Source organism: Peromyscus leucopus, chromosome 7 (assembly GCF_004664715.2).
Source record: "Peromyscus leucopus breed LL Stock chromosome 7, UCI_PerLeu_2.1, whole genome shotgun sequence".
NCBI lineage: Eukaryota > Metazoa > Chordata > Mammalia > Rodentia > Cricetidae > Peromyscus > Peromyscus leucopus.
The window spans coordinates 115,102,859-115,128,601 of record NC_051069.1 but is presented as its reverse complement, the minus strand read 5'-3'; the positions used below and the strand labels follow the sequence as shown (position 1 = coordinate 115,128,601).

Genomic DNA, 25,743 nt, shown 5'->3' with positions numbered 1-25,743 from the left:
TTTCTGATGATCTTAGGTTATTCCTGTTTTGTGGTATTTTGTTTGTGTTCTGACAAATAAAGCTTGCCTGGAGATCAAAGGGCAGAGCTAGCCACTAGTTACCCATAGAAGCCAGGCAGTTGTGGTGCACACCTTTAATCCCAGCAGTTGTGAGGCAGAGGCAGGTGGATCTCTGTGAATTCAAGGCCAGCCTGATCTACAGAGTGAGTTCTAGGAAGGCCAGGGCTACACAGACAAACCCTATCTCAAAAAACAAAAAACAAAAACAAACCAACAAATAAACACAATGCCAGACAAAATGGAAACAAAAGAATGAGAAGAAATTGAAAGGATGTAAAGTCGTAGTTTGGACTGGAGCCTAACAGAAATGGCTTTTAAGATCATAGACAACTTTAAAAGACAATTCTGGATGTTTTAGGCCAACTACACCATTCATGGACAAAAATAAAGGTAGAGAGATCACAGCAGAGGTGCTATGTTCTATTTGAGTGGTAGTAGTTAGAACTGGTTTGATTTCAAATATATCTTGAATGGAAAGCTCAGTGGAATTCCTAATGAACTAGATGCGGCTTATAAGAAGGACCAAGGATGGCTCCCAGGCTTTTGATTGAAGCAACTGGATGAAAGATGGTATTGTTTATTGAAAAGGAAAAGATTGAAGAAATGTGATGGTCCGCTTTAATTGTCAACTTGATAGAACCTAGAATCACCTGGGAAGATAGTCTCAGGGACTGTCAACATTGAATTGGGCAGTGTGCACGTTAATTAAGTTAACTGATATGGGAAGGGCCAGTCCACTGTGGGTAGGGCCTTATTTCCTAGGCAGGTCTGAATTCTATTGAGAGTAGAGAAATCAAGTTGAGCACCAAGCAAGTGAACATGATATGCATTCATTTTCTCTCTGCTCAAGACTATGGGTGGAATGCTGTTTCAAGCTCCTGCTCCCATGACTTCCCCACAATGACGGACTGTGACCTGTAATTGGTTTCTCCCTCCAGCTGTTTTCTGTCAGGGTCTTTTGTCACAGCAACAGAAATGAAACTAGGACAAGAAGTGAATAAAATGATGGGAAAATGAAAAGAACTGTGGATTAGACAATGGAGCTGTGGAGATAAAGGTCCAAGTAAAATGAGTTAAAAACAACAGAAAGCAGAAAAACAGCTACAAGAAGAACTTAGGCAATCATCATACAAGATGGAAATAGGTTGTATATGCGGTTTTAAAAAAGGCATTTTGGACAAGATAAAATACATTTGTTAAAACAAGGAAGCACAAATGGACTTGACTATTTTCTCATGGCGCTAAGAAACCAACCTAACTCCAGGAAGGAGAACATATTGGGCAACTGTGAGAAAGAAAACAGGTAGGGTGGAAGCAGATTCGGAGCAGCCTGCAAGCTGGGTAGAGGTGTTTAGACTTGATGTAGTAAGACATGGGAGTCCTGAGATCTTGTTGATCAGGGAAGTGGTATGACGAAAGTTGTAGTGAAGTTAAAGCAGGTTAGACGGTGATGTTCTGTGGTGGAGAGGAAGCTGTAGAGAGTCTGGAGGCTAAGGCGACAATTCACATGGAGCAGATGAAGGTCTGGACTCACGTTTTTGTCAGTCAGATCACACTGGAAAGGGAAGGCTGGGGGGGAAATCTGAGACACTGAGATAAAGGAGATACGGAGAGGCAGGGACATTAGGTAGGGAAATGTGTTCTGGGTGTGGAAGGGGATGGGTGTACTAAACTTGACAAGATAGTGGGATCTAAGGGGAGAAATGCTGGATAGCAGTTTAAAGATGCAGAAATGGGACAAAGTGACCCATTTCAGTCTGGGAAATCAGGCACTCGCTCAGATGCCTACAATTAGATGTGGGAGAGGAACAGAAGCAAAAGAGAGAAATGGATGGCAGGTCAGACAAATGGAAAGGAAACAAGGAGAATATAATACCAGAAAGAAGAAGGGATGTTTCAAGAAGAACGTAATCAACACCATACAGTAGATTCAGAAGAATGGAATAGGAGCAAAGGTCATGAGACCTTTTCATTAGAAGATTGTTTTAGTTGGAAGAGAATGGCTGCAAAGTGACAACGCAGGAAGAAGCCCACTTTCTGATGGAGGAACTGGTAGGAGGGGCATCTTCGGAGGAATTTGTAGGGAGAGGAGAGAAACAGGACAACCACTAGAATATGGGTAACCAGGATCAACTGAAGGTTACAGCTCTTGTTCTCCCTACTGAATGTTAGACCCACGCCTTCAAATTTCCCTTACTTTCCTCTTCTCTGAGAATTTCAAAGTCTAACTTTTGAACAATTTCAGGTTTATGATACAAAAGCAAGTGCAGGAATTTGACCTCTCTGTCCTTATAATCAATAGGAAATTATTTTTATTAATATTTTTCCCCAAAATTGAGCTTAGAGTTTTCTGACAAGCTCTAGAAAAATTCTGTAGGAGAGATAAATTCTTTTAGGTCAAAGTTTGTTTTTTTTTTAAGATAATATAAGTTTATGATATCCAGTGGCCTTCTGCCAAGATGATATAGTTATTTCCAAATAAAACACAATGTATTACTATTTTCTTCTTCAGGCATTCAGACTTATTCTCTAAATGCATTTGTAGTATTTTTAGATTTTTAGATTTTGAAGTATTTTTCATGTTTTTATGTCATCTTTGGCAACTCTCAAATCCTGTACAAAACATATTAATATATTTATTTATTCATTCTTCAGATTAAAATGTTAAAAATCCTTTATTACTACGTCCTCTATTTCTTGAAGTATTTTTTAGAAATGTATTTACTGTCTTCTGGACAGAAATGGTAAATTGACACTTCCTTTATAAACCTCGCCAGAGCCAGGCAGTGGTGGTGCACTCCCAGCATTCTGGAGGCAGAGGTATGCAAATCTCTGTGAATTTGAGACCAGCCTGGTCTACAGAGCTAGTTCTAGGACATTCAGGCCAACACAGAGAAACCCTGTCTTGAAAAACAAATAAACAACAACAATAACAACAACAACAAAACCCAAAAAAACTTCACTAGAATGAGAGTGATAAATTCTGAAGGCAAAAACTTAAAAGAACAGAAAGTATAAGAAGACAATACCTGGGCTGGAGAGATGGTTCAGCAGTTAAGAGCACTGGTTACCCTTCCAGGGGCCCTGAGTTCTGTTCCTAGAACCTGCTTCAAGTGCCTCTAATTCCAGTTCCAAGGATATTGCCCTCTTCTAGCCTTCATAGGCGCCCACACAGGCAACACATGCATGCATACACACACAGAGGTGAGGGCACTCTACCTCTTTGTGTCTATTGGGCTAATGCCTTGCTTTTGTGGACACTGACAAAGAAAAACAAAGACTTTAAAATACAGATGTTAGGAATTTTCCCAAAGGCCTAGAAAGTCATTCTATAATGAAGGCCACAGCAAGCTTCAGAGCTTTACAGTTCCTGAACTCTTAAATGTAAGCATATAGGACTACTAGCCTCCAAAGATCTAAGGAAGATAGATAGATGAGATGGAGAGCAGAAGAAACAAACATAGACATGTAGAGAGAGGGGAGGGAAGAAATAAAAACTCTTCAGCTGAACACAAAGGTGTATGCTGTAATCCTAGGACTTGGGAGGCCAAATCTGAGGCCAGCCTGGGCTATACATCTAGACCCTGTTTAAATAAATAAAACAAAACAATGCAAAAGTCTGCACACACACACACACACACACACACACCCCTGAAAAACCCCAAATCTATATACAGGTAATTAAAATTTTTCAAAGGTAAGTGATAAATATATAACCACAAACAAGAACAGGATGCCATAAGAAAGCTATGTTCAGTGCCGGGCGTTGGTGGCGCACGCCTTTAATCCCAGCACTTGGGAGGCAGAGCCAGGCGGATCTCTGTGAGTTTGAGGCCAGCCTGGGCTACCAAGTGAGCTCCAGGAAAGGCACAAAGCTACACAGAGAAACCCTGTCTCGAAAAAACCAAAAAAAAAAAAAAAAAAAAAGAAAGCTATGTTCAGAGAAAAACAACAACAAAGGCCTTGGAAATGAAAATACAATCACACAAAAGAAAAAGAGTCAATAGATAATTAGGAGTGTGTTGAAGGTTGCATTGTCCCCAGAACAAGACAAAAGTACAAGCACGGAAAATTGATCACAATTTTTTTAAACAAATAGAGTGCCTACACAAAAGTTCTGATATCCATCTGGGGTCGCACAAAGAAGGAAAAGGAAATGAATTTGAAGGGATATTATTTTCTTTAAGGAAATAAATCAAAAAACTTTCCAAGAACTGAGGAAGAGCCTGACTTAACAGACTGAAATGGGTCACTATGTATCCAGGATAAATAATGTATAAAAACAGCCTTACATCAAGAGAAGCTGCTATGAAATTTCAAAATCTTGAGGAACAAAGCTTCCAGACAGGAACCACGAACAAAGACTCAGAATCAGAAGGGTCTGAAACTTCTCAAGAAGCAACAATACTGAAAGCTAGAAGACAGAGAGACAATGTCCCCAAAATCTACCATGACAAAATAATTATCATGCTAGATTTTTATTTCCAACCTACCTCTCAAACACAGGATAAAATAATGATATTTTAGGACATGTAAAAATATCAAAAATATACTTCCCCTTCAGTTATCTTTAGGGAGGTAATGAGAAAATATGCTCCACTAAAAAGTGGACAAAACCAAGAACAGGAAACAAGATACTCAATACTGGCGAAAAATTCCCTGCAAGCTGGTAAAGGATGGTTTCAGGATGAGAGCAGCACCAGGGAGAAAACCCTACATGCTGATCAAAGATGAAACTGATATTTGTGACTAGCTAAGGGGGAATTTGACCAGCATTGTGTACCAGAACTTTCTATGATGATAGGAGTTTTTATACGCATACTGTCTAACACAGTAGCCACAAGCAACAGTTCATCAGATGTGCAAATGCAAACATCAATAGACAGAAGCCATTATTTTATTGCTTTAACAAAATGTATTGAACCAATCCTTCCCTGAGGGAGGACAGTCAGGTTATGCTTAACTTAGAACAATTATAAATAGAACTTTAATCATAATACTATGAATTAGGGGTTAAGATCATTTGTTGCTTTTCCAGAGGACCCACGTTCAGTTCCCAGCACCCATGTCAGTTGGCTTACAACTGCTTGTTACTCCAGCTCCAGAGGGTCAGACATCCTCTTCCTGCCTCTGAAGGCACCACATATGCATATGCTCTCAAGACATACACATAAACAATAGTTTTTTAAAATAAAAAAATACGATGAATCACTCCCTTTTAACATTCAACTGTAGGCAAGTAGATCTCTATGAGTTCAAGGCCAATCTAGTGTACACAGAGAGTTCCAGACCAGCCAGAGCTACACAGTGACACCCTTTCTCAAAACAAATTCAGTGGCCATGAGGAAAAACACAATGAAATGCACAGTAAAACGCATCTATTTTAAGTGTATATCTTTTTATATTTTGATAAATGATAATCATAGCTACAATGAAGATATAGAACATTCACCATCCTAAAAATGTTCCCTTATATCACTCAGCCCAGACAAACACAAATTTGTTTCCTCTCATTATAAATTAGTTTGCTTTATATGTTTTAAACAAGGTCTCACTATACAGCCTTGGCTCATCCTAGAACTCATTATTTGGACCAGGCTTATCTTGAACTCAGAGAGCTGCCTGCCTCTGCCTCCCGAATGCTGGGACTAAGTGGGTGCATCACTTGGCTAGTCATAGTATACTTCTTTTAAATTATACAAATATGTTCTTTTGTTTGACTTTATTCTAACTTATAAAATTCATACACATATTTGCCTGTATCAGTTGTTTCTTTTTATTGCAAGTTATAATTCATTATCCAAAGACATCAAAATTTGCTTATTCTTTAATGTACTAATGACATTTGGGTTGATTCCAGTTTGAAGTTATTATAAATAAACTTTAATGAATGTGCACACACAAGCCTTTACGTGATTATGTGTTTTCATTTCTTTGCTTAAATTCCAGGAGTGAAAACTGTTGCATCATGTAGTAAGTACATGTTTAAGAATGCTTGTGTCTCACAAAGCACTAAGACACGATTACTTTGGGCTTTTCTTTCGTTTTCTTCAATATATGTCAACTAAATTCCTCTTGCTGTACAATTCAAATTCACTGAACTATAATGGCCTCTATCTGCTAAACCTATCCAGTGATGCTGCAAATATGGTATTTTTCAGATCTATGGTTCATTTTGTGCTTCTCTCCTTAAAAACAAGCACTTTCCACATTTTCCTTCCTCATTATGCTCATGTTTTTCTTTAAATCTGTGGCCATACTGATAGTAGCTTTCTTTTCATTTATTTTATTGAGGTCTAATCTGCATAATATAAAAACCCTCTGTGAATTTTGATAAATGCACACATATTAACAACCCAAGTCATTTCAATTAACCAACCCCTTTATTCTTAATCCTCAGAACCAGCTTTCTAGTCAATTTTCTGTTTCTACAGTTTTCTTTTGCAAAACATTGTTTAAGAGGTCAGCTTCTTGAGTATCCACGTAAGGAGCTCCATGGACTGCTCCAGCAAAGCTGAGAACACTGTTTTTCAGAAATTAAAGTCTCAGTCATACTTGAAGGCACATGCGTGTAATCCTAGCCCTCAGAGGCTCAGGCAAGAGAATTACATATTTGATGCCAGTTTAATCTCCATAGAGAGACCCTGTATAAATAAGAATAACACCTCTTGAAGTATCCTGAGTGCATACAATAAATGAAGAGGCTTTTATTCAAGAACAGCTACTAGAAATTGCTAAGAATAATAACAACAATCTAAAGTATTTGAATCAAGACCATTTCCCCCACCCTCTCAGTTCAATGAGACTATCCTGCTCTATCCCATCACAGATTAGTGCAACCAAGAACACAAGGCTCTCTCTAAGCTCTAACACTGAGGGCTATCATCATACCCAGGGAACATCAACATTTATCTTGTCCTCAAATACGTACGGCTGGTCATAAGTTCCAAGAGGGTACAGTCATATAGAGGCATCTACCTCCTTTTGTCCAATCCACATGGATGAGCTTTGTATATAGCATCACTGAAATTCTGCAGCCCCTCCTTTGCCCTGGCTTGTAAGGCAGTGAGTGCATCCATGATATGAGAGGCAAGTAGGGAAGAACTGAGTCTACTGTCTCCACTCCACCTAGCACTGTTCTGGTTTAAATGTGAAATGCTCACACAGGCTCCTGTGTTTGAACAGCTGGTCCCCAGCTGGTGGTCTTGTTTTAGGAGGTTCTGGGGTCTGACTAGCACTGGGAGTTGAGTCATTAGGAATAATGGGTTACTGAGAGTTATAGCCTGGCCTTCCTTCCAAGTCTTTCTGCTTCTTGATTCATCACAATGTGAGGAGCTGCAGAGTATCCTATGCCATCACAGACTACATCCCTGGACACTTCAAGCCAAAATAAACCTCACCTCCCTTAAAAGTTGTCTCCATTCGAAACTTTGCCACAGTGATGAGAAATACTAAACCAATATAACTTCTGAAGCATCACTGCTACTCAGAGAAGCATGGAATTGTCCTCACCCCTAGCCCCAAGGCTGTGAATCAGAGACTGTTTTTAAAGAAAGCTAAATAACAGCTGAAAAGAGATTGGTTGGCTGACTGGAGATACAGGTAGAAGATACTGTAAGAGGATTCTTTCTTGGAGAAGAATCAGGAAACAGGTTTTTTTTTTTTTTTTCTTTTTTTCAGGGTCAGAGCAATTTTCAAACATAAAACCCCAGAAACAGCTCTTCAAATGAGTTCAAACATGACTGAATTAGTTAGGCTAACAACGTGTGATGGGGCAGGGGTGGGGGCACTGTTGAAACAATAAATCAATCACAAGCAATTAGCGGAGTAAATTTAAATCCTGAGTGTGATCTTGTAAAGAGACAGGAAAGTCATGTTAAATTGCTCCCATCTCAGCACGCCTTTGAATCCCAGAGCTTGAGAGGCAGAGACAGGAGATTTCTGAATTTGAAAGCAGCCTGGTTTTCATAGAAAGTTCCAGGCCAGCCAATGGTACGCAGTGAGACTACATCTCAGAACAAACAAGCAAACAAACAAAACCACTACCACTGACAACAACAGAACAGCCTGCTCCCCTCACCAGAATGACCACGGACAAAGCCAAGACAGAATCCCTGAGTAGCAACAGCAGAGATAGTACTGCAAATGAAAAGCCAATTTAACTGCAATAATCTAGCCAATCATTAACAAATAAAGAGCAATAATCAGCCCTAAGGAGTAGGGAAAAGACCAGAACTTGAGTTCCTACTTTATCTGAAAGGTCCAATTTCAAACAGAAAGCTGTGGAACATGCAAAGAAACTATGACCTGAACTGTCAAGGTGTCAAAGTGACCAAAAGTCACATAAAATGTAGACTTTGAGATGCTCATTACAAAACAAAACAAAAAATAAATAAATATGCTCAAGGGGGCTGGAGAGATGGCTCAGTGGTTAAGAGCACTGACTGCTCTTCTAGAGGACCCAGGTTCAGTTCCCAGCACCCACACGACAGCTCACAACTGTCTGTAACTCCAGTTCCAGGGGACTCAATACCCATGGCAAAACACCAATGCACATAAGATTTTTGAAAAAATATGTTCAAAGAACTAAAGGAAACTATGATTATAAAAGTAAGTGAAATACAAAAGCATTACATTAAATAGATAATATCAATAAAAAGATAGAAATTACTAATCAAATGGTAATTCTGGAGATAAGGGAAATAAAAAACTCACTAGAGAGGTTCAGTAGCAGATCTGAACTAGTGAAGAAAACAATTAGCAAACCTGTAGATAGATCAATATTAATTAAGAAAAGAAAATGGTTTGGAAAATGAATGACAAACCATATATATGTGGTGATATTTTGTATATGCTCAAATAAAGCTTGTCTGAAGATCAGAGGGCAGAGCCACCCACAGAGTTAGCCATAAAGACTAGGTAGTGGTGGCGCACACCTTTAATCCTAGCACTCAGGAGGTAGAGGCAGACAGATCTCTTGAGTTCAGGGCCATCTTGGACTACACAAGATTAATCCAGTCTAAAAGAGAAACAGAGCCAGGCGGTGATGACTCATACCTTTAATCCAATACTTGGGAGTCACATGCCTTTAATGCCAGCACTAGGAAAATTGAGACAGGAAGTGATATGAGCAGAGAAAGGAATATAAGGCGGGTGTAGACAGGACTCAGGGGCATTTAGTCTGAGGATTCGTGGAGACAGGATCTTCCCCTTTTGGCTGAGGAGCTGGTGAGAAGAGAAGTGGCTGTGGCTTGTTTCCTCTGATCTTTCAGCATTTACCCCAATATCTGGCTCTGAGTTTTTATTATAAGACCAATTAGGATTCGTGCTACATATATTTTGGTGATCCACCAGATTATAGTGGAGTTATAACATACCTAGTGAAAGCATGGATGAAGAGGAAAGAAAATTGCAGACAAAAAAGAGCCACCAGATATAATGAACAGTTTAGCAGAGGCTTTTGTGAGCCTTAACAAGTTCCTTAAAAAGTTTAAGAGCAAAACAAAACAAGAACTTAAAAACCTAGATAATAAAACTGAAAGGTTTTCATCAATAATGAGGAATATTTATGGTGCTTATAAGGAAATCTATAGGAAAATAAAGAAAAAAAGAAAAGTGGTCATAGTTTTAAAAATGATGCATCCTCGGCCAGGCAGTGGTGGCACACACCTTAAATCCAGCACTCAGGAGGCAGAGGCAAGATGATCTCTGAGTTCAAGGCCAGTCTGATCTACAGAGTGAGTTCCAGGACAACCAGTGCTGCACAGAGAAACCCTGTCTTGAAAAACAAAAACCACAAAAAGATAAATCCTCCAGAGAGCCTGAGAAGGTTTTTGAGGAAGGATCCCAGAGAAAGGCATTGCTGTTCAGGAGTACTGCTGACCTGAAGACCCAGCAGAGAGGATGTGGAGTGAGAAAACAGTGACACTGGTTATTCTGACCTGGTATAGTCACTAGGCACACATATAAGTTTGAGTTTTTGTTTTTATGAACAAGTTTTTAAAATAAAATGCTGCAAGCCACAGGAAAACATAATGGAATTCGCTACTATCACAAAAGCTACTACTTGGAAAAGTCAAAGACTTCTCCAAAGGTAGAGTCATGGCTTAAGAAGTCTTGGTGATATTTTAGCTTTGGTATATATATATTAGCTGGTTCCTACAGTGATTTCCTTGTAATGCTATGCACGCTTCTAAGAACTCCTAACAGTGTATTTATCTAATACCTACCAAGCATCCAAGGCCAAATGATCTCCTGACCTAAGGTAACACCCTTGTGGAAAATGCCTGTTCCCTAGGTCAGATGGATAGCTTTATTTCTTGTACTATATGAGACCCTCCTTTTCTATTACTAACATTATAGACTCCTAACTTCTTATCTAACCACTTCCAGGAATGTAGACTGAGCACATAGATCCCCTTCTTGATCTACTAACTGATCATCAGCTCTCTATTGACCTCCTCCTTTACCACTCCCCTTTTGGGTTGTAAAACAAAGCCTGGTGGTCAATGCCTGAGGAAAATTCTTACCTGCCTTTATGACCCCTTAAGAATTAAAGCCTGGTGCTCGGCCAGAGGATTGCTATTGCTTGGGTTTATAACTGGATTCCCAAGAGACTTAGAGAGAACTGAGAGAATAAGAAGACTGAGAGGAGGAGAGAGAAAGGAAAAAAAAAGAGAACGGAAGAAGTAGATGGGTAAGAACTAGAGAGGAATGAACTAAGATGGGGGAAGAACTAGATTGAAGGGCTAAAAGACAGTACTAGAGGAACGAGATGGAAGATAGGGAAGAGCCAGATGGGGAAGAACAAGATGAGGAAGAACAAGAAGAGAAAGAAGGAGATGGGAGATGAGCTAAGATGGGAAAGAACTAGATGGATGAGAACCTAGATGGGGCAGAACTAAGACGAGAGAATTAAGATAGAACTTAGAGGAGACAGCAGATAAATGTAGAAAGAAATTAGGCAAGGAAAGAGTGAGGTGTGAGAGCAGAATAGTAGCTCACCACTCAGGTCTGACTCACTGAGAGCATCCTGCATCCTGGCAAGCTTCTTTGTGCCCTACAGAAGCACACTATTCTAAAATGTGCCATACCATATTTTTACTGTACCTCTTCTATGTTTAGATACATAAATATTCACTACTATGCGGTCACTGCCTACAGCAGTCAGTATAGTAACATCCTCTCCAGGTCTGCAGCCTGTGATAACAGGTTATACCATATTGTTCAAGTATGTTGTAGGCTGCCTCATCTAGGTTTACTGAAGTACATTCTGTGATATTCATACAACAGTGAAATCACCTAACAAGAGTTTCCTCAGAATGTATGTCCATCTTTCATTAATGTATATGACTGTACTAAAAAAAAAAATCCTTAACCTGAAAAAAAGAGTCCCAGTTATTTAAAATAATCCAAAGAAAACAAAGAATAATGCTAAAACTGCCCTTAAATTCAATTTTCAAAAGTAGTATAAACGCATATTTTCCTTTCACCTATTAAAAGAAATTATATAAAATCATATCCATATGATATATAGTTTCATCTATAACACAAATAACTATATATATTTTTTGCCTGTACTGCACAAAAGAGTCAAGTGTCAATTAGAAAAGGAAATCATCAGCTAGGCAGTGGTGGCACACACCTTTCATCCCAGCACTTGGGAGGCAGAGGCAGGCAGAGCTCTGTGAGTTCGAGGCAGCCTGGTCTACAGAGTGAGTTCCAGGGCAGCGAGGGCTCTTACAGAGAAACCTTCTCTGGAAAAACAAACAAACAAAAAAAAAAGAGTGCATATATGTCTATGTGACTATGAATCTATGCATGCACTAAGAGACGTAAGCAGAGATCTCAACAGGGAGCTTTCCCCTTCACAAGGCATCCAGATTTATCAAGCAGTTATCATTATCAAAAAAGCCACCCTCAGGAGGTGGAAAAAGTGGAAGTTTCTGAAAATGATTTGATGATATTCATTGATGAGCTATAAAAAATTCTAAACTATGTAATTTTCACTCCTGCACTGTGTAGCCAACAGAAAATAAGGAAAGGAGTTTTCACACCTGCAAAGGCATATATTGCAATGCTATTTATAACAGCATTATCAGGAATTAACCTCTCTCTCTGTCACTAAGAAATGGCTGATTCTGATCTACAGCTTTGGAGGCTCTAGTCTCTGATTGCTTGGCCCCACTGCTTTGGGCCTGTGACAAGACAGTACATCACAGTGGGAGCATGTGGCAAGGACAAAGTGTTCACTTCATCACCAGGAAGCAAAAAAGAGAATAAAGAAGAGACTAATTTTCAAAGACAAGCCTCAGTGACCCACAGACCTCTTACTAGGCTCCGACCCTTAAAAGGTTTCACCAGTTCTCAATAATGCCAACCTGGGAACCAAGCTTTAAAATATACAGTAATGGAGAACATTCAAGTATGAGAACCTAAATCCTTAAAAATAGAGAAATAGCAAAAAATCCAAATGAACCAACAAAGCCATTAAACTTCACATATAAAGGCTATGGTAGGACATATTTACAACATCAGTGCTAAATAAAATTATAATTGCCATGAATGAAATAATATACAAATAAGTCTGTCCATTGGAAAATACTGGAAAGGATGGGGCATACAAAAGTAAATTTTGTATTGATAGAACAATAGAACAATGGAAAGATTTGAATTTTTAAATTACTTTAATGTTGTTAATTGTATTGTTTAAAAAAGTTCTTTCAGTCAGACAATAGTGGCGCACACCTTTAATCCCAGCACTCAGGAGGCAGAGGCAGGCGGATCTCTGTGAGTTTAAGATCAGCCTGATCTACAGAGTGAATTCCAGACCAGCCAGAGCTGTTACACAGAAAAACCCTGGCTCAAAAAACAAACAAACAAAGGTTCTTTCAGACTGTGGATGAAGTTCAGTGGTAGAACATAAACCTAGCACGTACAGGGCCTGAATTCAGTTCTCAGCATCAAATCCAACCAAAGAGTTCTATCGAGCCAAAATCAGCATCTTCCCTACCTCTGCTCTGCTCAGAGATGCTATTTTTATCCACTGTATCTTTATGCCCCTGAAACTACACAAACAATACTACTTGAAGTATCTGAAAATAATAATTACCATTTTGGTGCCTTCACTCGCTGGTCCTCTTCAAGACAGACTAGATGTTAGAGAGACCCATCAAGATCTGTAGGTGTCACTCACCAAGACAACCTCACACAGCTCAGTCAGCACAGTTTGGGAAGGGGGGGTCAGGTTTGAACAGTATCTCAAAGTAGATCAGACTGAAACACTATCCAAAAGGATGTGAGGAGCAAGGAGAAAATGGAGGTCGAACGCATTCTTGGGCAGGCTATTCAGAAGAGCATTAGAACCACAGATAAGGAGCACAAGAGGAAAATGATGTTTGGTCAGAAGTTGAAATTTTATTTGAAGAGGAATATGAGAGATCTGTAAGGAACACAAGTACACTGATGGTACTATGAGGGATCTGTATGTATTGTGCTGGTTTGAATAGAATGGCCCCATCATAGGTTCATATATTTGAATACTTAGTCACGAGGGAGTGGCACTATTTGAAAGGATTAGAGGAATTAGGGAGGAAGTGTGTCACTGTGGGGGGCTTTGAGGTTTCAAAGGCCCATGCCAAGCCCAGAGTCCTTTCTGCTTGCAGATCAGTATATCGGCTACTGCTCCAGTGTCTGCCTGCATGGCACTATACTCCCTGGCCAGATGGTAATGGACTAAGCCGCTGAAACTGTAAGCAAGTCTCCAATTAAATGCTTTCTTTTTTTATAAGAGCTGCCTTGGTCATGGTGTATCTAAACAGTGACTAATACAGGTATGCAGGTGTGTACATTGATAGAACCATGAGGAATCTGTAGGTATGCAGTGCTATATACTGATGGGAATATAAATAACCTGTGGGTATACAGGTCTGTACACTGATGGGCAGATCAATGTGAAGTCAGAAAAGACAAAGACAAAAGAAACCTTGAGCTAAATAGAAAACAGAAGCAACAGATGTGAGCAGCACAATCAAAACATGACATTTTAGCCAAGTGGGTAGTGGCTCACACCTTTAATCCCAGCACTATGAAGGCAGAAGCAGGCAGATCTTTGAGCTTGAGGCCAATCTGGTCTACAGAGTGAGTTTTAGGATATAGCCAGGGCTACATAAACCCTTTCTCAAAACCAAAACAAAACAAAAAGTGATTTTTTGAAAAGACTAATAAAAATACTGATTTGGGGTATATATAATAAAAAATGAGACTCAAATAAATAGCACCAGATAGAAAAGAAAGAAACTAAAGAAACATAATAGATTTCTAAATTGTGAAAACTAAACATTAAAGTGACTGAGCAAAGGGTCAGACACCTACCTGTATGTTCATATGTGTGTGTATGTACATATACAAATATTCATGGTTGTTTGTATTTCTGTTTCCCTCCACCCCATCCCAGTGCTGGGGCAAACTGAAGCCAGTTCCTCACGTGTGCTTAGCACACACTCCACTATGGAACGACACTACATGCTCCCATAAGTAAACAAACAAACAAACAACTTCTTTCCTTGTGGTTACGGTCCCCTCTGCTTTAGAGAAAGACATAGTGTATCTCTGTAAACTCGGGAGTAAACAAGTATTTATTTTCTTTAAGTATATCAATTGTTTTCTGTGTATATATGTGTGGGTGGTGCCCACAAAGCCCAAAAGAGGGCACTGGATCCCTGTCTAAGTCTCCTAAACAAACATTTCTTAAGCAGTATTCTAAGCAGCTGACTGTAGCTGAAAAGACTAACAAATTGGATTCTTTTAAAATTAAGAACTTCTGTTCAAAATTTTGGTAATACAAATTATTGACCTGCACATTTTTCTTTACCCTGACTCATTCCTTTTCAGTATTTGGGATTACTGGTTCAACAGAAGTCAAGAAAACAACTTTATAGTACCAAATGTTATTCAGTTGTATATTGTGCACTTTATTGTAAACAATGGTGAACAGTGGTCAAGAAATAGGTTTTTGTTTTTTTGTTTTTTTAAGATTTATTTATTTATTATGCATTCAGTATTCTGTCTGCAGGCCAGAAGAGGGCACCAGATCTCCCTATAGATGGTTGTGAGCCACCATGTGGTTGCTAGGAACTGAACTCAAGACCTCTGGAAGAGCAGCCAGTGCTCTTAACCTCTGAGCCATCTCTCCAGCCCAAAAAATAGTTTTATATTCCTTTAAAAAAGAACTGTTCATAAAATATCTCCACAAAACAATTAAAAAGAAATTTATAAAGTTAAATAAGATATTTACTACCCGTGTTTGGCAAATTACTTGTATGTAGAATGTATCTGCAAAATTCCTACACATCAGTAAGTCAGACAACTGTACTGATTTTCACTATTCAGCAGGAAAATGAACATTAAAACCACAACAGCATACCACTGCACACTCACCATACCACTGCACACTCACCATACCACTGCACACTCACCAGAATGCTTATTACTAACAAGATGAAACATACTCAGCATATGAAATATACCTAAAAAAATGATGGAAATCGCCAAAGTGGATGATTCACAAAGATGTGAAGCAGCTGCAGCTGTATGAAGCAATGCAACTCTTGGCATATGCACTTTGGAAACTGTTTTTCGGTACCTATCAAAGCTAACTGCACACATACCCTTTGACCTAGCAGTTCCACTCCAATCAACCCAACTCCCACTAGAAATGTGTGTATATTTAACTGAGCAATATTTTCCATTAGTCTCAGAAGGACTAGTCATAGGGACCCCAAGTTGGAGCACATCCAAATGTATACCAGCAATAGAATGAACAAATATATGCTAATAGGAGAAAGGATGGCAATATTCTTGTTAACTAGAGTAGTAACTATGAGGTTAAAACTGTGTTTCTAAGCAGGTGATAGTACCCTACTTCTTGATCTGACTGATGTTATTATCAGATTATTCAGTAGGACCAAGACATGGTGAGACCAGCAAGAATCCAGAAAGCATAATTTAAGGAGGCTCTCACTCTTGGTACTTGAGGGCATCCATCTGCCCTGGGCATTTTGCTTAGTGGTAAGCATGGCCGCCTTTCTAGGCATCTTGCTTGCCTCACCCAAGTCCCAACCCAACTGTTCAGTTTGTGAGTATTTACTGAGACATATTTTTTGCATGTATATAATACTTAAACTGTTAAGGGGTCTGATCTATCTCATATCATAAATGATGTAAACTTTTAAAAACTAGATATATGCCCAGCGGTGGTGGCGCATGCCTTTAATCCCAGCACTCAGGAGGCAGAGCCAGGCGGATCTCTGTGAGTTCAAGGCCAGCCTGGGCTACAGAGTGAGATCCAGGACAGGCTCCAAAACTATACAGAGAAACCCTGTCTCAAAATATATATATATATATATATGATTGTTATTAATCACTTTAAATAGAGAAGGGGCTCTTAAGAGTATCAGAAGACTAGACTACATTAAATGAACAGTTTTTCTTTCCCAAAAGACCTGTTAAAGAAAATGTGAAGACAAACCACAAACATAGACAAATTAAATAAGTAAAAAAGAATGATTTTTTCTTTTAATTATCTTCAAGTGTGTGTGTGTGTGTGTGTGTGTGTGTGTGCATACATGAATACAGGTGCCCTCAAAGGCTAGAAAATGGGTCCCTCTGGAGCTAGAGTTACAGGCAGTTGTGAGCCTCCTGACAGGGGTGCTGGGAATGCAATGTAGGTACTCTGGAAGAGCCAGTTAGCCACTAAGCTATCACTCTAGCCCCCAAAATATTTTTACATCAATGAACAAAGATAACTGAATGCACCAGAAAGCCAGAGTGACTAATGAAAAGATGCTCAAGCATCAGCAACAAGAAAATACACTAAAATCATGCAGTGTTAGCATGTCAAGCAAACTACAGAAAACATAAACTCAAACAATTATAAGTATTTGCAAGAATACGAGTTCTCAGCTGGGAGTCGGGGGCGCACACCTTTAATCCCAGCACTCGGGAGGTAGAGCCAGGCAGATCTCTGTGAGTTTGAGGCCAGCCTGGTCTACAGAGTGAGATCCAGGACAGGCACCAAAACTACACGGAGAAACCCTGTCTCAAAACAAACAAACAAACAAACAAACAAACAAAAAACAAAAAAAGAATACAAGATCTCCCTTCCACTGCTGGTACAATAAATATGGGTACAGCACTATTTTGTGCTTTCTAACGAAGTTGCAAGATGTGCAAGCCTGTGGTAGTTTGAATAAGAATGACTCCCACAGGCTCATATATTTGTATGCTTATATATCAGGGAGTGGCATTATTTGAGAAGAATTAGACAAATTAGAAGGTGTGCCCTTGCTGGGCAGTGGTGGCGCATGCCTTTAATCCCAGCACTAGGAAGGCAGAGGCAGGCAGATCTCTGTGAGTTTGAGGCCAGCCTGGGCTACAGAGCAAGATCCAGGACAGGCTCTAAAACTACACAGAGAAATCCTGTCTCGAAAAACCAAAAAAAAAAAAAGTGTGGACTTGTTGGAAGAAGTGTGTCACTGGGGATAGGTTTTGAGGTTTCAAAAGCCCATTCAAGGCTCAGTCACTTTTTCTCTATCTATGGATCAGGATGTAGCTCTCTAGACACTGTTCCAGTGTCTGTCTGCATGCTACTATGCTTCCTGCCATGATGATAATGGACTAAACCATCAGGAACTCTTAAGTAAACCCTCAATTAAATGTTTTTTTTTTTTTTTTTTCGAGACAGGGTTTCTCTGTGTAGTTTTGGTGCCTTTCCTGGATCTCACTCTGTAGACCAGGCTGGCCTTGAACTCACAGAGATTCGTCTGGCTCTGCCTCCCGAGTGCTGGGATTAAAGGCGTGCGCCACCAACGCCCGGCCTCAAATGTTTTCTTTTATAAGCTGTCACTTCACAGAGAGACGTCATAGAACAGTGACTAAGACAAAGCCTAAAACTAGTATATTCCCTATAGACATTCTTCTGCATGTGTACCAGGAAGTATGCATATAAATGTAGCACACACCTTTAATTCCAGTATGCAGGAGGCAGAGGCAAGTGGATCTTTATGAGTTCCAGGCCAGCCAGACTACATACAGTATCTAGACAAGAGAGACTTGCCCCACCCCCACCCCCAAAAAGGGAAAACTTAGTAGGATACTAGGCAGGCTTAATGGCACCTATTTCTGGTTCTAGTTTGTGAGAGGCTGTTCCCATAGACCCAGGGATCACTTGAAGTTAAGAAACTGAGATTATCTTGGACAACACAGATTATGTCTCAAAAAACAAAAACAAGGGCCAGCCAATCTCAGTGTAATGGTACAAACAATTCCAGCATAGAGAAGCAAAAACAGATTTCCATGAGTTCTAGGTCAGCCTGGTCCACAGACAAAGCTCCAGGTCAATCGGGGCTACATAGTGAGATTCTGTGTCAGTAACAACAAAAATAAAAAACAAAACTCCAAACAAACAAGAGTAGGATACAGCACTGGAAACAAAAGAAATACCCACAATAATGAGATCACATTTTTGACAGTCAAGCAAAAGATAGAAATCTCAGAGTACTTGAGTGTGGTTACTTCTATACATGTTTACATAGACTTAGTCTCATAGAGGGTAAAATTACAAGGAGGAACTGTCAGAACTATATAGAGAGAATTTCTCTCAAAAACACTTTTGTTGATTTCAAGGTAAAGGTTCCATGTATTGTGTGAATGTGTGTATGAATGTGAATACCTTCTCAGAAGAAAAACAATATTTCTATTTAGTGGGAAATTGTCAGTAGGACTTAACTTACTAAATTGTCTCAAATAACTGGATCACTAAGAGAGGAATGGCATCAACCAAGTTTACCACAAAGTCCAGATCCTTGTAAATACAGTTTCCCCTGTCAGGTTGTCCTGCTTACATTTATTGGCAAAAGAAAAAGATAATCTAATTTATTTTTTTTCCTTTTTGGCTTTCTGAAACATGGTCTCAGATAGCCCAGGTTGACCTCAAACATCTAGCCTTGAGCTTCTGTTATTCCTGCCTTTGTCCCTAAGGTTTGGAGGCATGTAGACCCATGCTTGCCTTTCAATTTATTTATGTATTCATTCATTCATTTATAATTACCTGTATCCTTTATAAAGTATTCACATTCATACTCAACATTCACACACATATAAAGGATATGCACTCATATGCACAAACCCATGGAGGCTAGAGGTGACAGATGCCCCCTGAAGTTGAAGTTATGGGTGGCTGTAAACTACCAAATATGGGTGCTAGAAATGAAACTCAGGTCTTCTGGGAGAGCAGTATGATATGATCTCTTAACTACTGAGCTATTTCTCCAGTCCCTTTAAAAATTTTCTTTCTTCCTTCTCCCTCCCCTCTTTTTTTGAGACAAGGTTTCTCTATGTAGCTTTGGCTGTCATGGGACTCACTATGTAGACCAGGCTGGCCTTGAACTCATAGAAATCCTCCTATCTCTGCCTCCCAAGTACTGGAATTAAAGGCGTATGCCATCATACTCAGTTCTAATTTTTTTCTTAAAACTAAAAACTAAAACAATCTCATTCTTTTCTTAACCACTATTATTGTTATTACTATTGTTATTATTATTATTAACTTTTACATGTTAGCTATATATCCCTTGGCATAGAATCAAAAGGAAAAAATTGCACCAGAATCTAGTTATTTTCATGCCTGACACTGTGAAAAAATTAAAAAAAAAAAAAGACAAAAACTCTGTTTGGTAACATTTGTTATATTAATTGAGTTGAGATTAGGACCTCCCTTTAAATATACTAAACACAATACAGAGTTAAATATTTGGAAGGTACTTTTAGAAGCTACCCAGCATAGTCATCCATAAATTTTTCTGTAATTATTAATATTATTACTATTCTATATATTGGTGTTTCCCCTGCATGTAAGTCTGTTCAGCATGTGCATGCCTGGTACCCACAGAGGCCAGAACAGGGTGTCAGATCCCCTGGAACTGGAGTTACAGACAGTTGTGAGCTGCCATGTGGGTGCTAAGAATTGAACCTGGGTCTTCTGGAAGAGCAGTCAGTGCTCTTAACTGTTGCCATCTCTACAGCCCCTATAGTCATCTTTTTAAAGTAGGATTCTAAGGCAAAAAACAAAAAAGTTACCCTAATTTTAAAATACTTCCTGAATTATTTTTATAGTATCCCTTCCCGATAATCAGCCTGAAGATATTTTTGTTTCGGAATCCTTTAACTACAATGTCAGCACACAGCAAACATTATTATTCAGACAACTGCCGAGTCCTCAGCTTTAAGTCTCTACAGAAACGAGGAAAGTCAAGGGCTCCAAACTCTATCAGACCCACTGGCTGCAAGCCTACCAACCCCTCAGCTCTCCCCACTGATCAAACTGCAATGCTTGTCATGGAAGTTGGTTTCATTCTTTATTTTTTTCTGATTTAGGTTGATATGTAAAATTTTGCTTCCCTAACCCCCTCATGCCCAGTTACTACAGTAATCACGATTTAATGTATACTTCTATTGCGTATGAACATGTCAGATACTTAGAATATTTTTAAGCACTAAAAATATGTTACTTTCATGTGAAAAAATAAATATATAAGTAACTTTAATAAAAATAAAGCGCATTGGGATTTTATCATTGGCAGACTAACAACATGTATTTCCTTCTAGAAGACTGTAGTTTTTTACTAAAAAGTCCTTGACGTCAGAGGCTGGGTTTGTTTCCGTTTTCATACCTGGCATGCTCCACTGGACTCTGTTACTGTGACATGACCTGAATACACACTGAAATGTCAACTGTGTTGAAGGGAAGCAATGAAGGGTCACTAAAAGCTGGCCTTACTTGGTTGCCGCTGTCCTCTTCTTCCTCATCACAGTCAAGCCCCTGATGGGCTATCTCAGTGGTGCCAGTCTCCGGAGCGGGGCTGTTGTCCGTATCAAGCATTCTCGTGGCCTCAGTTGTGACTTTTACTTTCATGCTGTGAAAGCCAGAGGAGACTGAACCCATTCGAAGGCTCACAGGCTCCCCATCAAACAGTAGGAAATGTGAGTTCACGCCTTCTTTAAAACCAGGGGGTTGGTAATCATATGGGGTCACTGCAGAAAGGACAAAAAAGTATAGCAAATTGTTTCAATAGAGTAAGTGACAATACTTCACATCTAGTAACAAACATCTTTCAGATGCTTATAAAATCCTTCTAATTATATACAGCATCACTTGAGCACTTAAAAAGGTCGATCTCAGTCCTCGGGGGAGGCTTTGCCCTGGAGGAGGTGGGAATGGGGGTAGGTTGGGGAAAGGGGAGGAGGGCAGGAAGGGGGAGAACAAGGGAATCTGTGGCTGTTATGTAGAACTGAATGGTATTGTAAAATAAAATAAAATGAAAAAAATAATAATAATAAAAGGATTTGGCTGGGCAGTGGTGGCGCATGCCTTTAATCCCAGCACTGCAGAGGCAGGTGGAACTCTGTGAGTTCGAGGCCAGCCTGGTCTACAGAGCTAGTTCCAGGACAGCTAGGGCTGTTACAAAGAGAAACCCTGTCCTGAGAAAACACACACACACACACACACACACACACACACACACACAGACAGACACCAAAGGTCTCTACCTACCTGAATTATAATAATGGAGTTTCATGGTAAGTATTACATCATTAGGAAGGGGTCCAAGGTTCTGCATCAGTATATACAACTGACGGATCAGTAGGGAACAGGCTTTCTTAATATCTTCACTGTTTGTCCCACTTTCAAAGCTTGTACTACTACTATAATCACAGAAAAGTGGCACTTTTCAATCATATATAATATTTACAACATACTTCAAAACAATACAACTATTGGCTATGTCATCTAATAAATTAAGCATGAAGATATTTTGTAGACAAATTTTAAGAGGTAACTTAAAGGAATGATAGTACTTTCTGTAATGTATATGCAAAGGATTTCTGAACAACAAATACCCCTAAAGCATTTTAAATATGGTCATTTAAAAATTTTGGCTTTCAAATAACCACATCTCATAATAATGAGAACAATGGACTTGTAATTAGGTGACCTAGCATCTAATATCATCTAATATCAGCTGTACTGTTAACCAAGTGAATGACCTCGGTCAAATCATTTGCACACATTCTAGGTCAGTTAGCCCATTTGTGAGATAAGCTTATGGACATTTCTGCAGCTCTCCAAGCATGAAATCACTAGCTCAACTATTATCTAATAATCTACAATATGATTGTCTCTCAAAGAAATCCCCTCCTCATTCTTGCATGGATTACCAAAGCATCTATTCTTTCTTTTTATCTACACTGTAAGACATTCTCCATAAATTAATACTTCCAATAGGAAGGTCTATTCATGTCACCTTATTGCTTAAAACTCTGCTATTATATCCATCACCTTTCAATCAAATACAAAGAACAGTGTATATACAACTAATTATTCTTTCACCTCCCACATGCATTTGCAATGGGATTGCAATGCTCTTCATTTCAGTGTACTACGCTCTCTGTTTCTCTTCGAATGTTCCTGTAGCACCTACCTAGCTCATATGGCATCACTTCTTTTCAAGGAAGTCCTCCCTATACTCTTCACCTTCCCCTCAGAAGAATTATTTGTTCCCATATAGACTATAAATGGGTAACTCTTTCATCTCCACAGTACTAGATTTTGTCTCTAGCTACCCAATAAATATTTGCTGAATTAATAAATGAATAAAAGAATTGGGCTAATTATCTTCTAATTCAAAATTTTCATTTCCCTCCAAATTTTATTCCCAATTCATCTCAGATTTGAGTGCCTTCAAGGACGAGCTACAACTGCAACTTATTTGCAGTACCTTGAACATATTGGCACTAAGCAATGAAAAAAATCATCCCAAGTAATTAAACTGTTAGGTCTTTCCCTGACTTTTAAAGGCCATGAGAAATCACAAAGTAATCATATATTAAGTGGATATTTTAGCTCCTCTATCAATTTCCAACAACTTAAAAGTTTTGTCTACCAGGATTTTTTAATCAGCCAGAATGAAGGGGTACAGACATATAGCTCATTGGACCCCAGGAAACATCAGAAGACCATATTCAGGATCCTTATTTGAGCAATTTTTCTAGAAATTTATACTATATAGTAACTTCTCACCTCCTTAATATCTGAAATATTTACCCGTTTACTTTACTAAATGTTAACCTTTCAACATATGTCTCTAAAACAAACAAACAAAAAAAGATTAATCTGGTTGCCAAGAATACGTATATTGGAGTTTTGGAGAGTAGGGGCAACTGTTTATGTGGGGGGTGGGGAAAGTGTGAAATACATGACCTGCAGCTGGGCTTGGTAGAGCACAACCTTGTCAAATGTAAAGTTCAAGGTCAGTCTGAGGCACATGAGATGCTGCTTCAAAGAAAATAGTATGTAAATACTAGTTAAATGTGGCTAATACTTTAAATCTCCTTTCTGGAACTGACTTTTCCTCTTATATCTGAGTATTTTCTTCAGTCTCACAAATGAGAGGATAATTAGAGAAGTGAGTATTTGTGGCAGTTTAAATGTAATTAGCCCCATCTCATAGGGAAGTGGCACTATTAGGAGGTATGGCTTTGTTGGAGCGGGTATGGCCTTGTTGGAGGAAGTGTGTCACTTTGGGGGCAGGATCTAAGGTTTCCTATGCTCAGGATACCACACAGTATCTTAGTCAACTTCCTGTTGCCTGCAAGATGAAGGACTCTCAAATACTACTCCAGTACCATGTCTGCCTGCATGCTACAATGCTCCCCATCATGATAATGGACTGAACTTCTGAAACTGTAAGCAAGCTACCCCAATTAAATAAATGTTTCAATTATAAGAGTTGACGTTGTCAATGGTGTCTCTTCACAGCAACAGAAACCCTAACTAAGATAGTATTGGAGAGAAATCCTCAAGCTCCCCAGGAGAACTAGAGGAAAGGCAGCATTTTTGCCAAATTTCTCTTCAGAGTTGTTCCTTTAAGGGTATTTATCTCCCCTATTTGGAGCTTTTCTACCAGACTTTTTACAATATCCATTTCATCTACTTGTATTCCATTTCATCAGCAGTCCTTAGTTCTCCATGCCTGTTGACTGGTCTGAAGCCAAAAGCTTTGGGAGAAGAATATTACACATTTCTATATGCATGAGGGTCTTCCTTGATTTTGCTCTTTGACCTGTTTTGTATCTAAAACACATTTTAAGACTTGATAGGAAAACACAGTGCAGCACTGGGCGGCGGTGGTGCATGACTTTAATACCGGCACTAGGGAGGCAGAGCCAGGCTGATCTCTGTGAGTTCGAGGCCAGCCTGGTCTACTGAGCGAGATCCAGGACAGGCACCAAAACTACACGGAGAAACCCTGTCTCAAAAAACAAAAAAAAAAAAAAACAAAAAAACAAGAGAGAGAGAGAGAGAGAGAGAGAGAGAGAGAGAGAGAGAGAGAGAGAGAGAGAGAGAGAGAGAAAGAAAAAAAAATCGCACTCAGGAGGCAGGTGGATCTCTGTGAGTTCAAAGTCAGCCTGGTCTACAAAGCAAGTTCCAGGACAGACTCCAAAAACTACACAGAGAAACCTTGTCTCAAAAAACAAACAAAAAACCCACAGTGCATATCAGTTTCCCAAAGAGTGACACACAGAAAATGGTATGTGTATGGATAAGCAGATGACAGTATTTGTATATGTAGGCAAATAATCCAGGAGTTTCATGCCCCTCAGGCTCAATCTGCCTGTATTGAAGATGGAAAGGATCAACAAAGCCAAAGGATTGATACCAACAGTGCCATTGGAATAAAAGCCAGAGACAGTCATATGGGTTCTTTACCCAACGTCATGTTGACAGATTTATTAATATATTTTTAATTAAATCTTGTTTGTTTTTCAATATTTATTACTATTTTTAGTCATGTGTAGGTGTGTCTGCATGTGGGTATGTGCACATGAGTGCAGGTGTCTTCAGAGGCATGATTTCCCTAGAGCTGGAGTTATAGACAGCTGTAAGCTACATGATGTGGGTACTTATAATCAAACTCAGGGCCTCTGGAAGAGTACTTTCTTAACCACTGAGCCATCTCTCCAGCCCCTTTATTAATATAATTTTAAGAGCCATGACATCCACCATTGCCTCAACTCCTACCAGCCTAGTGTATAGACTTCAGACATTAAAACAATTATTATAATTTCTACTCATAATAGTGGGGTATTCTAGGGCTTACAAGAACATGGCAAAAAGATCTAAGACTTTCCTCTGGCCACACAGAAGCTTATATTTACTTCACTCCTATACATTTCTTGTGTTCACTAAACAATTAGAGTCTACCTGTCAAAGTCCATAGTGGTTCCCTTTTTTGTGTATTTGAATTTGAATTGGTATATCTCAGTCACTTTCTAGAAAAACCAAAGAGAACAGAGAAAGAAGTTAATTTTGAAACAAAACCAGACTTTTACCTTATAAAAAGGAACATTTCATTGACTCTTCCCTATGCTTTCTCTGTATGTTTGTCTCGGAGTACTACTTTATCCAGGAATAGTAGTTCCAGGTATAATGATAACTTAATCTCCCTCCTCTCAGCTAAAAATAAGTTAGGCAGCAAATATTTCCATTAAATTTTACCAGTTGAGGAATCATTCATTCATGTAATGAATGTTTTATCAAATGTTTATTTTGAGCTAGAAGGTGAA

At 39.1% G+C, this 25,743-nt stretch overlaps 1 protein-coding gene across 3 annotated transcripts in view; it reads right to left on the bottom strand.

Moving 5' to 3' along the window:
* The window catches only part of Hormad2 (HORMA domain containing 2), a 98,540-nt gene that overhangs the window by 42,637 nt on the left and 30,160 nt on the right, over positions 1–25,743 (bottom strand). For all 3 annotated transcript variants that reach the window (XR_005092063.1, XM_037208122.1, XM_037208121.1), the window contains 3 exons: positions 25,382–25,449; positions 21,671–21,822; positions 20,897–21,150 (listed from right to left, as the gene is read on the bottom strand). Coding sequence is in view for 2 of the 3 variants with exons in the window: in XM_037208122.1 (XP_037064017.1) it covers positions 20,897–21,150; positions 21,671–21,822; positions 25,382–25,449 (474 nt within the window). In the remaining variant the exon portion in view is untranslated. The remainder of the gene's footprint in view (positions 1–20,896; positions 21,151–21,670; positions 21,823–25,381; positions 25,450–25,743) is intronic.